At 42.4% G+C, this 14143-nt stretch overlaps 1 protein-coding gene across 13 annotated transcripts in view; it reads left to right on the forward strand.

The window, feature by feature from the left end:
* The window catches only part of adgrb1a (adhesion G protein-coupled receptor B1a), a 189393-nt gene that overhangs the window by 48726 nt on the left and 126524 nt on the right, over positions 1-14143 (forward strand). For all 13 annotated transcript variants that reach the window (XM_088084965.1, XM_088084972.1, XM_088084973.1 and 10 more), the window contains exon 2: positions 1205-2148. In XM_088084965.1, the coding sequence (XP_087941091.1) occupies positions 1413-2148 (736 nt within the window). In that variant the 5' untranslated portion in view covers positions 1205-1412. The remainder of the gene's footprint in view (positions 1-1204; positions 2149-14143) is intronic.

Here is a 14143-nt window from a genome sequence, read left to right on the forward strand (position 1 = left end):
ATTCTGGACTATGAGGCCAAAAAAACCCCCCCAAAAAACAGCTGAAAGTTTCTGAAATGCTTTGCAGACCTCAGTAGAACTGCAAAGTTTGTGATAATTCTCTGTGGGTTCAGTCCTGTGAGGGACCTTTTGTTTTTAATTTATTGTTAATACAAAAAATATTGATACAGTATATAATATAATACAGTTTTAAAAAAATAAATACATTGTATTTTAATGTCCATTTTATTTGGAAACAATCTAACTCAGTTTCTACCTATCACTTTGCCAAACCTTTTATCAGTTTAGCTGTGCTGTGGTGTATTTAATTGGAATTTTCATTACAGTGTGCCTCTCATGATATTCTGTTCCTTTTCATTACAACCAGCACTTAACATGCTCGTGTCCTTGTAAGTATTCGTCAGGATGGCATCTTTTGTTTCTCATACAATAACGTTAACAACACGCAACAATTTCTCCCAAAAAAGCACGCATCTCAAATCAGTCAGTGCATTCAGATGAAAACTTTAAAATTCTTATTCAAGAGCAGACAAGGAGTTTGTATTTGAATGATATTGTTTACCATCCTAAACCTATTTTCCACGTCACAGTGCTTCAATAAAGGAACACTGATTATAAAAACTTAAAACAGCAAAGGCACTGAAGGGAAAGCGGCCCTGCACATAATCTAAAAGAGACATGTAATAGGAGAAAAAGTGAAAAACAATGCAATCATGAATGAATGTGTATTTAAAGGCAAAACATTAGCTAATTGTTTTGGCTTTAATAAGCAAAAACAAAGAGGACTATTGATCATGGCATTGCTGTCTGTGTCTTGTCCTTGATAAAGTGGAGTAATGAATGGCTGCAGGTGTTGCCTTTTTGGTAATTAATAGTCTTATAATTGGACAAATTAATGAGCTGGCAGATGAAATATGAGAGCAGACGTGAGGAAAACAGTTGTCTCTCAGGAAAAGACCAACCTGAACTTGCGCAATGAAGAAAAACTTAACTAAACCACTGGCTCCCTCCCTCCATCTGCTTTGTCTCAACTCGGCGTTCTCCAGAGCCCTCGAGTCGCTGCAGTCGCTCGGTTTACAGAGCAAACAATAACAGCTGATAGATTGATTTCTCATTGCAGAGATAAATAGAATCAGTGTAATCCCATTCCGTTGTCTGATGAGATACGAAGTCTAATTCCTATCTTGTCTGTTCCATTTCACAGGTTCTTGTGAATCTCCAGGCAGACTGATGCAGCCATGGGCCGATCGCTGGATCTTTGAGAGCAACCTCCCTCCCCCCTCCTCCTCCACCACCACATCCTTCTCCTCCTCCCCCTGCTCCTCTTCCTTTGCCCCGCACAGCTGGAAGTTAAGTCCTCCAAAGCCAGAAACCAGCCTAAGACACCTTCTCCTTCTCCTCACCTGCAAACCATGACAAGCATTGTTTCTCGGATTCCTGGCCAATCGAGGTGGCCTCTCCCAGTGCTGCTCTTGTATTTCACTCCCCTGCTGCTAATGGAGGGTTGTTGCCACGCAGCCCCCTCAGGCCCAGAATCTGACTCCTGCTCCACCTTAGTCCAGAGCCGCTTCTTTGGCTTCTTCCTGTCATCATCAGTATTCCCAACCATGCCTTGTTCTTGGACCTTGCAGAATCCCGATCCACGGCGCTACACCATCTTCATCAAGGTCACCAAACCTACTGAGGACTGCGTGCCGTCACAGATCCGCACCTTTCAGTATGACTCCTTCTTGGAGACTACACGCACTTATCTGGGAATGGAGAGCTTCGATGAGGTGGTGAGACTGTGCGATACCTCTGCCCCGGTGGCCTTCCTAGAGGCCGGAAAGCAGTTCCTCCAAATGAGGAAGGGACCTCCTCGGGCGGGAAAGGCCATCACGGATGGGGACGGGGATTTCAAAACAGAGTACCTGGTGGTGGGGAAGCGCAACCCCAGCATGGCGGCCTGTCAGATGCTGTGCCAGTGGCTGGAGGACTGCCTGGCCTCCAGTACGTCTAACAGGCCATGCGGCATCATGCAGACTCCGTGTTTGTGCTGGGAGCCGCCGCCGCTGCTCAGTGAGGGGGATAGCTGTTATCACAATGGAGTTTACCTGGAAAACTGTTTACCCAGCGTCAGAGAGAGTGGAAAAAATACTGAGATAAATGGTGAGTATGAATGCTTTTATGGTTATTTAACTGAAAAAAAAAATGGGATTACATCATAGTTCATATATCAACTGCACAGTTTCCAAAAGCACGTAAAGGCAAAGATTAATGATTATCTCTGCCTTTCTGTAAAACAAGAGGGGAAAACAAGCCATGCCTTCAAGAGACTATGGGAAAAATAGATTTATTTTTGTTTGGTCTGACCTCCGAAGGTCACCCTTTTGGAGCTTTAGCGTGCTCTCAGCAAAATGACAGAGAAATGGCATCTTCAGTAGCAATCAAGCCAGTGAAAATGTGTATGATTTGTGTAAAGGGAGGATAATTGTGTGACATTGGCTTAAAAGCAAGTGGAGTGCTTTGGATGAAGTAGAGGAGAGAAAGAGGGACAGAAAGAGGCAAATGGAAGGTTTAAGGTTTCATCTGATGGAAGCGAGCTTGGTGACCTTGAGAGGTCGGCACCATATTCCATCTCTCTGTGGTCCGGGGAGGGACACTCGATCGGCCTTCCGGGAAGCCTAAGGAAATATAGGAGAATCAAGTGCTGATATTGGATCGCTTTGGGGATGCTCAGAACAGGAAGGGGGGGTTGGCGATGTAAAGAGAGACAAAAGAGGAAGATGGAAGGAGAGAGGCAGAAATACAATGGAATAAGGGCCTGTGGCTCGAGGTCTAATTGTCTGCTGCTTGATCTCGGCTCCCCTCCCTTTTCCTCGGCAGACAGGATGTGGCCTGACATCTCTATCCTGGCTTCGTCAGGACTATGGCCAGAGGGATGGAACATTTCTTGGCTCCCTTTTCTCCCTCTAACCTATCCACCATCTCCCTCCTTCCTCTGCTTCTCTCTGTCGCTTCTCCTAATCAGCCTGTGGTCTTATTCTCTCAGTCCTCCTCCTCCTTCTCTTCTGAGCCACCATCGCTGCCTCCCGATCTCTCCCTCCCCAGGCTGATAGTGGGCTGACACTGAGCCAGTCGTGGGAAGCCAACCAAGCAGAGAAGATGTTGCGGTGGGTATCTCCTGCCTTATCCTCCTCCAGTCTCCAGAGCGGCTAATATCCCCTCGCCGCCCCAGCCTCCTCTCTGCTAGTTATGGCACTTATGTAATCCCGCTTATGGTGCTCAACAGCAGGGTGTGGGCTGTTTGTGCCTTAAGGTGTGAAATATAAAAAAGAAATATACCATCCACTGTTGGCTTGTGGAGAGATAGAAAGAGAAGGACGCATTATAGCTTTTCTTCTCTCTCTGTGTGCTTCAACCCACACGGGCGCAGCGTCTCTGTGATGATAATCCTGGGTTCAGAGTGAACGAGTGGCTATGGAACCATGTGATGATCTCAAATGGAAGAGGCAAGCGGTCGCTGAATATTTGGCTGGATGGGTGACTGGATGGATTGAATTGGTGGATGAAGATAAAAAGAGGATGGGGAGACATAATGGATTCTGTTTGGAAATAGGTCGGGGAGCCAGGCGATTATGGCCTGCTGTGCAGCGAGGAGAGAAAGAAAGGGGTGATAGTTGTGAGTGATGAATGGATGCAAGACAGTAGAAACGGAGACAGAGTGGGAGAGGGGAATAAAGGAGAGTGAAGAGGCTGACAAACTGAGAGGGGGAGTTGTCTCAGATGGATCAGGCTTGATGAGGACAGATAGTTGTTGCTTGGGTCAGGCGGTACGCAGCTGGACCTGTTTGGTCTCAGCACCTTCACTAACCAAGGAGTTCATAGATTACAGTCTGTCTCCCAGCCTCTTTCACTCCCCCTCTGCAGAGGGACTGAAGGTCCCGCCCAGTGGCAGATGGAGGGTTGAGACCTTCTGTCAGGACTCGAGCTCGGCTCATGTCCGGCTGATGGGGGCTAGAAGTGGAGTTTGCCTCCTCATAGGCATTGTGGGAGCCTTGCCTTGTGCTCAACTTCTCCCCATATGGCCCTATGTACCTAAAGCATAAAGTTAATGGAAATACAACTTACCAAAGGGAACACTGTGCAGTTTTCTTTGTCACAGCAGCTTATCACTGAGAGGACAGAGAAAAGTCTGATTCCTTAAATTGAAACTATATATTAAAACCACCATGTGCAGCTTTTCTATGGTGCCCCGCAGAGATAGCTTGATTGTCAGAGTGAAGAATTGCCACTTTGTTTGATTTATCCTGACATCATGTAAATTGGCCAATTTCTCAGCCCGATATGCATAGTTATAGATCCATAAAGGACACATCAAAATTTACCTCCAGTGCCAATGTTCACTGTCACTACAGGAAGTAATGTGCCCTTTAAATAGCAAGACAGATGGTTAAGGGTGTAAAAGTCAGGGTGGCGGATGGACATGTAGCACATCTGACTTTGCATTCTCTCACAGACCTGCAATTCACTTTGCCTTATTATCAACCATAACCCTGGTCTTTCTATGACTTTGTCCAAGTTAACGTTAACCGTGCCTTCCTATAATTCTCCAACCTTTACCATACGTTATGATAATTTACTAACCTTAACCATACCTTACAAACATTCCCTAAACATCACCGTACCGTACCATGATTCTCTAACCTTTACCACACCTTGCAATCATTCCCTTCCCTTAACAATACCATACGGTCATTCCTTAACCTTAACAATACCATATTTGGCATACACAGACGTTACACAAAAGAAGAATTGTTTTTTTGTTTTTTTTTTTTAAACAGTTGTTTTTGGGACATTTGCAGGTTTTTGCAGATTTGTTTAATAATGATTATTTCTGTTTGTGAGGAGTTCTGTTTTGTTTCACCCTAACCGATCAGTAACAAGTGATGTTGCAGCCTCACTAATGACATTTACAGTCAACATGGCAGGGGGCCATGAGCAGTTGCCTTATCATTTTCTGTGATGATTTTCTGGTCATTTTCTATTTTTCAGTTCCCAGTATTAGCACAATGTTGATTAAACTAATAAACATCAATTATTGTGTAAAAACTTAGTGTTGAAGAAAAATGTAAAGCGGTTGTTGGTAACTTAAGAACATTTCCTTTTTTAATAAATTCCACCGCCATGACACCAGAAGTAGCCCTGTGTTCACATGGGGTGAATGGTTAGATTAATAGATTGACCTTCAGACTGATGCTAATAATACAAAATCAGATGTTGCCCAGTAAGTGTGGGCGACCTCTGCTATGACAGATAACATACAGCTTGATTATCTGTTTTACTGTGTCAATAGGACAATCAATTGTAAGTGCTTAACCTTTATTGACTGTAATGTGACCTTTTGATCTGATTTAAAGGATGAAAGGATACACCACATGTTTTTAAATGTTTTTTATCAATATAACTCTGGTTTCAATTAAGAGTCTCGGTGTCCGTGAATAGTAATAATTTTGAGAACATAAAATCAAATATCCATGAAAATTAATTTTGTCACAAAAGATTTGCAAAGAGCAGTTTTTAAGACATGTAATTTCAATAAAACCGATATAAATAACCCTGCCTTAATATTCTAATTACATCCTAACAGGATTCTGTGATTTATACGTCCATGGCTCACGGTGTGAACACAGCTCCTGTGCTGTGTGAGAAATCTTTAACCTTTAAGTTGAGAGGACTGGTGATTTCAGGGCTATTTTTGGAATGTTCTGACATTCAGATGGTCAAAGTGAAAGGTTTGGGACAAAATATTGGCTGCTGGTGGCTTCAGTCCAGAGATGCTGTCCACGGAAAATCCATTTTGGTAGACCTCCAACACGTATTTGTGCATGTGTGTGGATGGGTGTGATTTGTGTCACGAAATGTGGTGTGGCACGGAGCAGGAAAGGATTCATTTGTTAGCCCTCAGTGGACAGCAGGGGAGGCAGTGAGTGATTAAAGGATGGATGAAAGAGATGTGAGGAGATGAGAAAGCACATGACTCAATCTGAACAAAAGAGACATGTTTGTGGTAGCTTTGAGAAAGCGCCAGAAATGGCCAACAGAGTGAACCAAAGGTAGGGGAGGACAGATACAACCTACACACAATGCCATGAGGTCATCCGAGTTGTGACCTTGTTTGCATATTATACAGTCTCACTTTTGGCTTGGCAGTCATTTTCAAGTGTGAAATGTTTAATAAAGCTTTGAGAATAAGCAAACAAGAACACAGTGTCAGGGACTAAAAGCACTGTGCAGCGAGACACAAAAAGAAAACTCAGTTGTTAGCAGTGTCACACGGCAACAAAAAGGTCCACGGCCGAAACCAATTTTTTCTGGATGTAACCTCTCTGTGTAGAAATTGCATGTACTTTAGGCCTACATGATGATATACCACAATTTGAAAACCCTAAATTAACTGAAGAGTGCGTGTCAGACAAATCGAGTGGTTGCATCTTGAAGTTGAAGTTGCAGTTCTAGACGGAAATCACCAAAAAACAACAAGGCCTGGCACTTGGTACAATATGGTGAAGAAACACTGCTTCATCATGTCCAAATTATTTTGCCTATACTCTATACACTGCTATAACAATTACAGCCATCACTCCCTCATGTAGAACCCTCATGCAGTCTTCATGTACTTGAGTAATCAGTTACTTTTCTTTTCTTTTAGATTGGTCATCAGTGACTAGTACATCCATGTTTCAAACTAGACCAATGAAAAAGTCATTGCAGGATGCATGGAAGCTTGCATATGTTGTTAATCTCACGGTAGTCTTGTTACAATACCAGGATTTATACAATAGCTTGACAAAAAACAGTATTTATACCACTTTTGATATAATGGGAAAAAACTGACATTGAGGGCATACTATTGCAACTTTTTATGAAAAGAGAAAAGTTACGATGCATGACAACAATGAACAACAATTCATTTTCTTTTCCTGGTGAGTGGCAGAGAACAGCAGAACGATTATAGTTAAACATTTAACAAGTAACTAAAGCCACCACTTTTGGCTTGAGTACTAATGCTAATGCCTAAATCTTATCAATATGCTTCATAACATGAAATGTTTCCCAAATATATATGGTTTGTCAGCACTGTGTTCATCAAACTCTAAAATGTGTGTCTTCTATTGTCTCCTTTGGGAAAGAAAGCAGGTTCCACTATCATTGGGTGCACCCTGTACAGAATTCAGCTCCTAATTTTAACACCGCTGATGTGTTTGTTGAAGCTCACTAGTCCTGTGATAGACTGTCTGGGATGTACCCTAACTCTGGCCCAGTGCATGCTGGGATAGGATCCAGTAGAAGTGGATTTGTAGGGTTGGAGGGAACTGCCTCTGCTGTCTGTCTGTTATGCCAATCATGGTTCTCTGTTTGCTGTAGTTACCGGTGCTTGAACAAACAAAGATGATCCGGGCTAGTCTGTCTTTGACAACAACTGCCAACTCAGCACACAGTATAGATATACATTTTTTTCTGTCGTGGTGTTGGACGTGGTGTTGGACTCTGGGGAATATATCCTTACATGAAGAACTGGAGATACTTTTCCTCTTTTTTTTCTCAGAGCTTTCTTTTTGTTGCATCCAGTTTTCTCAAATCCTGATTCTGGGCTATAATTGGAGCGCAAAACTTGTAGCAGTGACAGTGACGCAGCGGTCAACAGGCTATGACTAGTTGCAGCGTGTGTGTATGTGTGCTGTAAAGTTCTCTGTCATGGGGAGCTGTGTGTCATGTCCAGCTGAGTAGCACTGACAACAACTAGTATGTGTTTGTTGTTTTCTCCGCTGACACAATGGTGAGCATTGGTGACTATTGTTCCAACACGCAGAGTGTGACTGATATCAGCGTGACATATATTCTGTTATTTTTGTATTTTGCAAATATCTGTTGGGATAAAAATGTGGCCACATTCCTGAGGGAATTACATAAATGTGGGGAGCTTTATCAAAATCAGTTGGCTGTTATAACAGCTTATTTCTAGATAAACATGGATTTATGTCAACATCTCAGTTTTTGGTCATTTTGGGGTTTGTTTGATTTTAATTAACAAAGTCTTGGCTTTTGGAATATGAAACCCTTGTTGCCAAATTCAGACAATAAATGAGAATTTAAGGCTTACAAAGCATGATGAAAACACTACCATCTCTCACTCCCAATAGTTAGTATGGTATCCTATTAGTGCCCCATGAATGATGTTACCTACTTAACGTAGAGTATTTGTGATGACAACGTACCTTTAAGTGACTCAGACCAACCTCCTTACAGGAAGTGCTTAGAACTGCGCATTTGTCATGTGATGGCAGCCTTCCAGAAAACATGGGTTAGTCACAAATTACTGACCCATGATTTCATTTGATGTGTACAAATCATCTGATTTAAAAAAAACAAAGTCCTGGCTTTCACAATATTAAAACCTAAAATCCACCCTGTCCCACCAGCAACCCACTTGAGTTAACATAGTTCTAATCAGCATTGTGTGTCAAAATAGTCAAATGTTTAAGCTTTTGCGAATATGAACATGCAACACATTGTTATCTAGGTTCCACAATTCAGTTGCTCTGTTCTATTTATGAAAACCATGAGTGCTAAAGTAAAATTCATTCAGATTTACTGCATGGTAAACAAGAAAGACAGAAATAAAAGGTTACTTCCGACCTTTGAAGTGTTTATAAAGTCCAATTATGTGTTGGCCACACTTGTTCTTGTAACCTTGTTGGCTACAAAATAAAAGTGTACCAAAGCTCCTCAGTGTTCATTGCATTCCAGGACAACCCTTAGAGCACAGCATTTTTGATGGCCAGTGAGTTCTGTGCAGTTTGAGCCAGCAGAGAGCGATTACATCATTGACCAACTAAAACCTGGTCTACAGTCAATGTCAGAGCATTTTCTGGCTCTTTAAAGGGTTCAGTATTCAGATTGTAAGATGTGCCTTTTTCTCTAAGCCATCTCTTGGTGACAATTATTATGTAATGTGACATATGTTGCTAAATAGTACAAAAACGTAACCCTCAAAATGTGTTTCAGGGTCATTTTAAAAATGGCACTCACAAATGTCCTTTTCTCAAATACACACAACAATTTCTTTGTTTCATAGTTTGTCCACCAGAGAGCACTGAAAAGTATATTTTCAAAGATTTACACCCAACTGGCCTGAGACCAGCTGGACAACCATTTTGTTATTAGTCCTGACTGCAGTAGAACAAGGAAAGCGGGGTTTGTGTAAGAAACTGACAGCAGCTGAAATCGGACTTGAAACTGCCTCCACTGGGCCAGTCAGCTCTGGAAATACCAGAGCAGTGTTGAGACAAGTCATTTCACAACTTTGATCACAGTCTAATCACTGCTGCCTGACATATTGGCTGTGATGGAAGGTTAATAAAATAATAACAGACCAGACTGATTCGCAGTCCAAAAAAGTGACAGCATGTGCAAAGAAGAAGGAGGAAATACTCATAAACCCTCCTGACTTGCAGTATTTTCTCCAGTTGTTGGCAGCTGGCTGCAGCTTAGGAAGATGAATGTGAGCGCTGTGTCTCTCCCTGCGAGCCGCTGCCTGGCCAGACCACATTGTTGCTAAACTAAGGGATTTCCAACCCGCCTCCATAAGGAGCACTGAGGAATCCTAAAGCAAGTCTAATACTGCACTCACTCATATGCGTGGACACCTGCGCACACACTCATACGCACTGTACACAACACCGGCGTACACACGGTGAAATGTCGCACCAGAAAATGTCTCATACACTGGTCCAACCACGCACTGGTCCCTCGTGACTCGGTGTGGGTGGCTGACCAAGGGAGGCAGTAAAGCTGATTTTGTGTGTGTGTTTGTGTGTTTGTGTGTGTGTGTGTGTGTGTTTGTGTGTGTGAGCATGTGGAGAGAGCGAGGTATGGTGTTAACCACAGGGGGCGCCGTGTGGGAAGGAATAAACTGAGAAGAGATGGCAGGGAGAGGCTCTGTGCTGGTGTAGAGGTTGCTGCGCCTGCAGGGAGCCCCGTGGCCTGTTTGAGAAGTTTTCATATGGAGCTTTTGGGACGGAGGCAGGGAAAACAATTAGCATGTGTGGTCCTATCTGTGGTCATGACACATTCTTGTCAACAATGATCAGAGTATTTATCAGAGATTAGTGATTGTGGTTGCAGGCATCACAGTTCACACAGAAATAATGGGAGAAGCTGGGGGAAGAATTCTGACGTGCAGTACACCGAGTCTTGCACAGCACCATGGCCAAACTTTGAAAAGGATGGAGCTGTGTTGAGCATTTGGCATCATTACAGCTTTACTGCTGTGCTTCCTGTAAAAGGAAGAGCTTGATTAGAATATACTGCTGTCGTAGTTGTGAAACAGAAGGAAGTGAGGGTTGTAAGCACACATGTGAGGTCAGGCAACAGCAAAAGCTTCTGATAGGCCTGGAGACAGCTACTGCCTCTAAACTTTCCTACCCAGCTGTGCAGTGTCATGTGCATTGCTTTTGGCTGCTACAACTCCAATGGTACAAAGTAGTAGTCTCTGTAGCTCGTAAAATTTATTTTTGTTTCATTTTCATTTTTCTTCTGCATGACATAGATTATGTACATGCAGTGTCTTGTCCTTAAAGAGGAGTTATTATGCTCCTTTTTTGGTTTAGACTTGCTCTGGTAGAAACCCAAAATACATCAAAAACACATTATTTTCCTAACACAGTCTGTGCTGGAACACCTGTATTCACCCTTCGTCTGAAATGCACCGTTTTAGCACCTTTAAGCCCATCTCCTAAAAAAGTCTGCTCTGGGTCTTCCAGATCTTGGCATCTCTGCACCATCATTGCAGCCAGGGAATAACTGTATAGGAAAATAGCAGCAGTTGCTGTGAAAAATCACAAATCAAAGCTTCCAAACACCAACAGACTTGTTCCAGCAGGAAAATTATCCAAAATCAGGAGAAATTAACACCTGCAACAAAGATTACTTCTTTCCCTCACGCTAGCCTGTAGCTACATGTAGCAGCATTCTGAAAGCCTGGGAATGACTATGTATAGTGGCACTAACTCTTGTTGAAAATAAACAACAATAGCATCTTAACACACATGGACATGTTCTTGCAAGAATACGACTTTAAATTGGGGAGAAATTAACAACATCAGCAAGCAAGATTACATGATTCCCTGATGTTTGCATGTAGCTACAGGTAGCATTGTACTGGCAGCAGGGAATGAGTGTGTATAGCTGACCTTTTCCCCATATAAATCAACAGTAAAACCTTCTTACCACAACTGGACTTATTTCTGTAAAAAAAATCAACAATCAAAAACAACCAATATATATATACATATATATATAAAGACAAACTATTATAGGTCCCATTTAAAACATTGTTGCTTACGTTATTGTTACTCTCCTGGTGATATATGGCTACTGCATTCAGCACCTTACAAGGTTAAAGTAATAAAAAGTATTTGGCAATGTGTTATTATAAAATGCTACAGTATTTCTTATGAAATAATTTAGCTTCAGTTTACAGACAGATATTGCTATTTGTCTAAATCCTATGTATTGATTTGGCAATTTAACATAGGTGCTATTAATTTTTAGTTTTCAGTTTTTCAGTTTTTTTTTCTTCATGATGACAAGATTTCCAAACATTACATGGCAATTCAGAAAATACAGAAAACTTGTTGACTGTGTCAAATTTATTAATTTAACATTCATTAAATCAATAACTGTCTTTCCAGTGCTACTTGAGAGCATAATACGGCCACAATAGCATCTGCAGCATAAAGCATCTGTTTCTGTTGAGTGTTTTTTTAAGAAGCTGCTCAGGCTGATAAGACAACCAAATTTCAACTCTTTAGTGAAACACTGACACTAATAATGGCATGATTCACATTATTTTCCTTGTGGTATGAGTACTTTAAATCTCTGAGATTTATTCTCACTTTGCTTTATATGTGCCATATCGATTCATTTTCCATCATAAATCACAACCCCTTTTAGACTCAACTCAGAGTTGAACCGAAACACAGAGGTCACACACATACTCAGCTCGGACTCAGCTGAACTTACTCTTCAGTGACGGCAGTATCTGTTTCAGCAGTATCTGCTCATGATAAAAAGCTTCAGATTTCAACATTAATTGACAACAAAGTGGTATTCTACATTAAATCACTTAATGGTGTTGAAATGAACTGTTAGGGATGTATCCCTTTCTGGTTCACTGTAACAGTTTGGCGAAATTGTCTTGACACCTGGCCAGTTGAAGACAATGAGACACTTGGATCTCAATAAGGTATTTCTTACATAGCTGCAATAACACCAACAGCTAACTTTTTAATCAGATCTAAAACATTTGCAGATATCATTTTGTGATAACTATTAGCTTAAACTTGTAAGCATTGTTTCTAGGGTCACATTCGTGTTGAATGTGCAGCAAAGGTCTGTGCCTCAGCCTGGTCTCATAGAAATATGTGAAATAGCCCATTTTCAAATACTGCCGTTTTGGCGGTGCTTATTACGTGTAAACCCGATGCCAAAGGGCACCTCTTGAGTTTGAACTGGATGGCAACAATTGAGAATGCAAACAGCGTGACTAGTTCTGTCTGGCTGATTGTAATTATTCACTGCTGGTCAGCTGCTAAGTCTGATGCGTGGATGGGTAGTATCAGTTGAGAACATGGCCCAACAGAACCTGTCATGTCGGCATGATACCCCTGATGGTGTCAGGTTGAAATGCTATGGAGCAAGAAGGTCCCTATGCGGCAGGCTGTAGGGGCGGTGGATGGGTCCAACAAACCTCGGACTTTCATGCATCTCTGGTGTTCACTTCCCATCGGAATGGGATGTTTTATTCTCCATGTACCTCCATCGGTGCCATCGTGTGTTTGTAGAGGTCCCAACGTTGGTTGCCATGTGGTTTTGTTGCCTAAATATAACCAGGAGCAGTGTACTCCCACCATGTGATGACATCACGGCAGCAGCAGCCCGGAATGTAAAGAGCAGACGCAGAAGGATACCAAGAGCCAAATATGTAGGTGTGGAAGTCCACTGCAGAGCATCAATATGAGATGAGAATGTGTTGGGTGTGCCTAGCAAAGACATTTAGAGACTAAGACTCCATATAAAAGCAATAAAAATCAAGCAACCCCAGCCTGGCACTCCTGCCACTACACAAGTGACCAACTTAGCATTTTAATACAGTTCAAGGCGGTGACCTCGCTGCTCATGAAGTTTCTGGCCTTTACCGGCTCCACCTGTTCCTTGTCAAAGGACTCACTTGAACTTTAAGCCAGTACGTAGCGAGTTGAGGAATCGTCTGTCTGCCTTCCTCTAGGCTGCCTGTCAATGGACGGCCTATCTCAGGTCCCTCTCCACGCAGCCGGAGGGTTTATTAAACATTCATGCTTTAATTAAGCAATTTTACCGCTGCTACTTACGGGGCGATGATAAAAGCACTGCTCCAGGATGAGCAGACAAATGTGTGTGTGTGTGTGTGTGTGTGTGTGTGTGTGTGTGTGTGTGTGTGTGTGTGTGTGTGTGTGTGTGTGTAAAAGTATCCTACGTGAGAGACCATTAATTTCCTGCTATAAAGAAAAGTGTGAAGATTAGAAGAAAAGACAAGTTGAACTTTTTTACCTCCCTCATCAGTCATGTGTGACTGCAGGAGAATGGTCGGGGGATGATGTCAGTGCGCGATAAGGATCCCTGTGTTTTCTGACAGGCAGCTTGTCACCGATCGCCTGGCGCTGCTGCTCTTTCTCTTTCTTTTCTCTCCCCTGTTTTACACTTCATCACACTCGTTTTTTTTCTCCAAGAGTCTAGGGGGATTGAAGCCCCCCCCCCCGAAAAATGCTCTATTATGAGACTGCGTACTATCTGCGAAGGGTGAAATTGTGTGTGTGAGTGAGACAATAGTGAATCAGAGTGTGTGTTCATGTTGCCAGTCTCCTTGGCGGTGAGGACATTTAATGCTAGTCCGACTGTCTCACTGTCGTTCTTCGGATTTGATGACTCGGACAATGAAGATGAATTACTCGGAGCACGCAGAAATGTACGGGTTTATTGCTGCTGTGCACCAGAGCTAGATAGAAAAAAAATGTATGTGTGTGTGTGTGTGTGTGTGTATGTGTTGTTGCATCTGCGTGCC

The sequence above is a fragment of the Plectropomus leopardus genome, chromosome 11, assembly GCF_026936395.1.
Source record: "Plectropomus leopardus strain MGB_pleo_1.0 chromosome 11, ASM2693639v1, whole genome shotgun sequence".
Lineage (NCBI taxonomy): Eukaryota > Metazoa > Chordata > Actinopteri > Perciformes > Serranidae > Plectropomus > Plectropomus leopardus.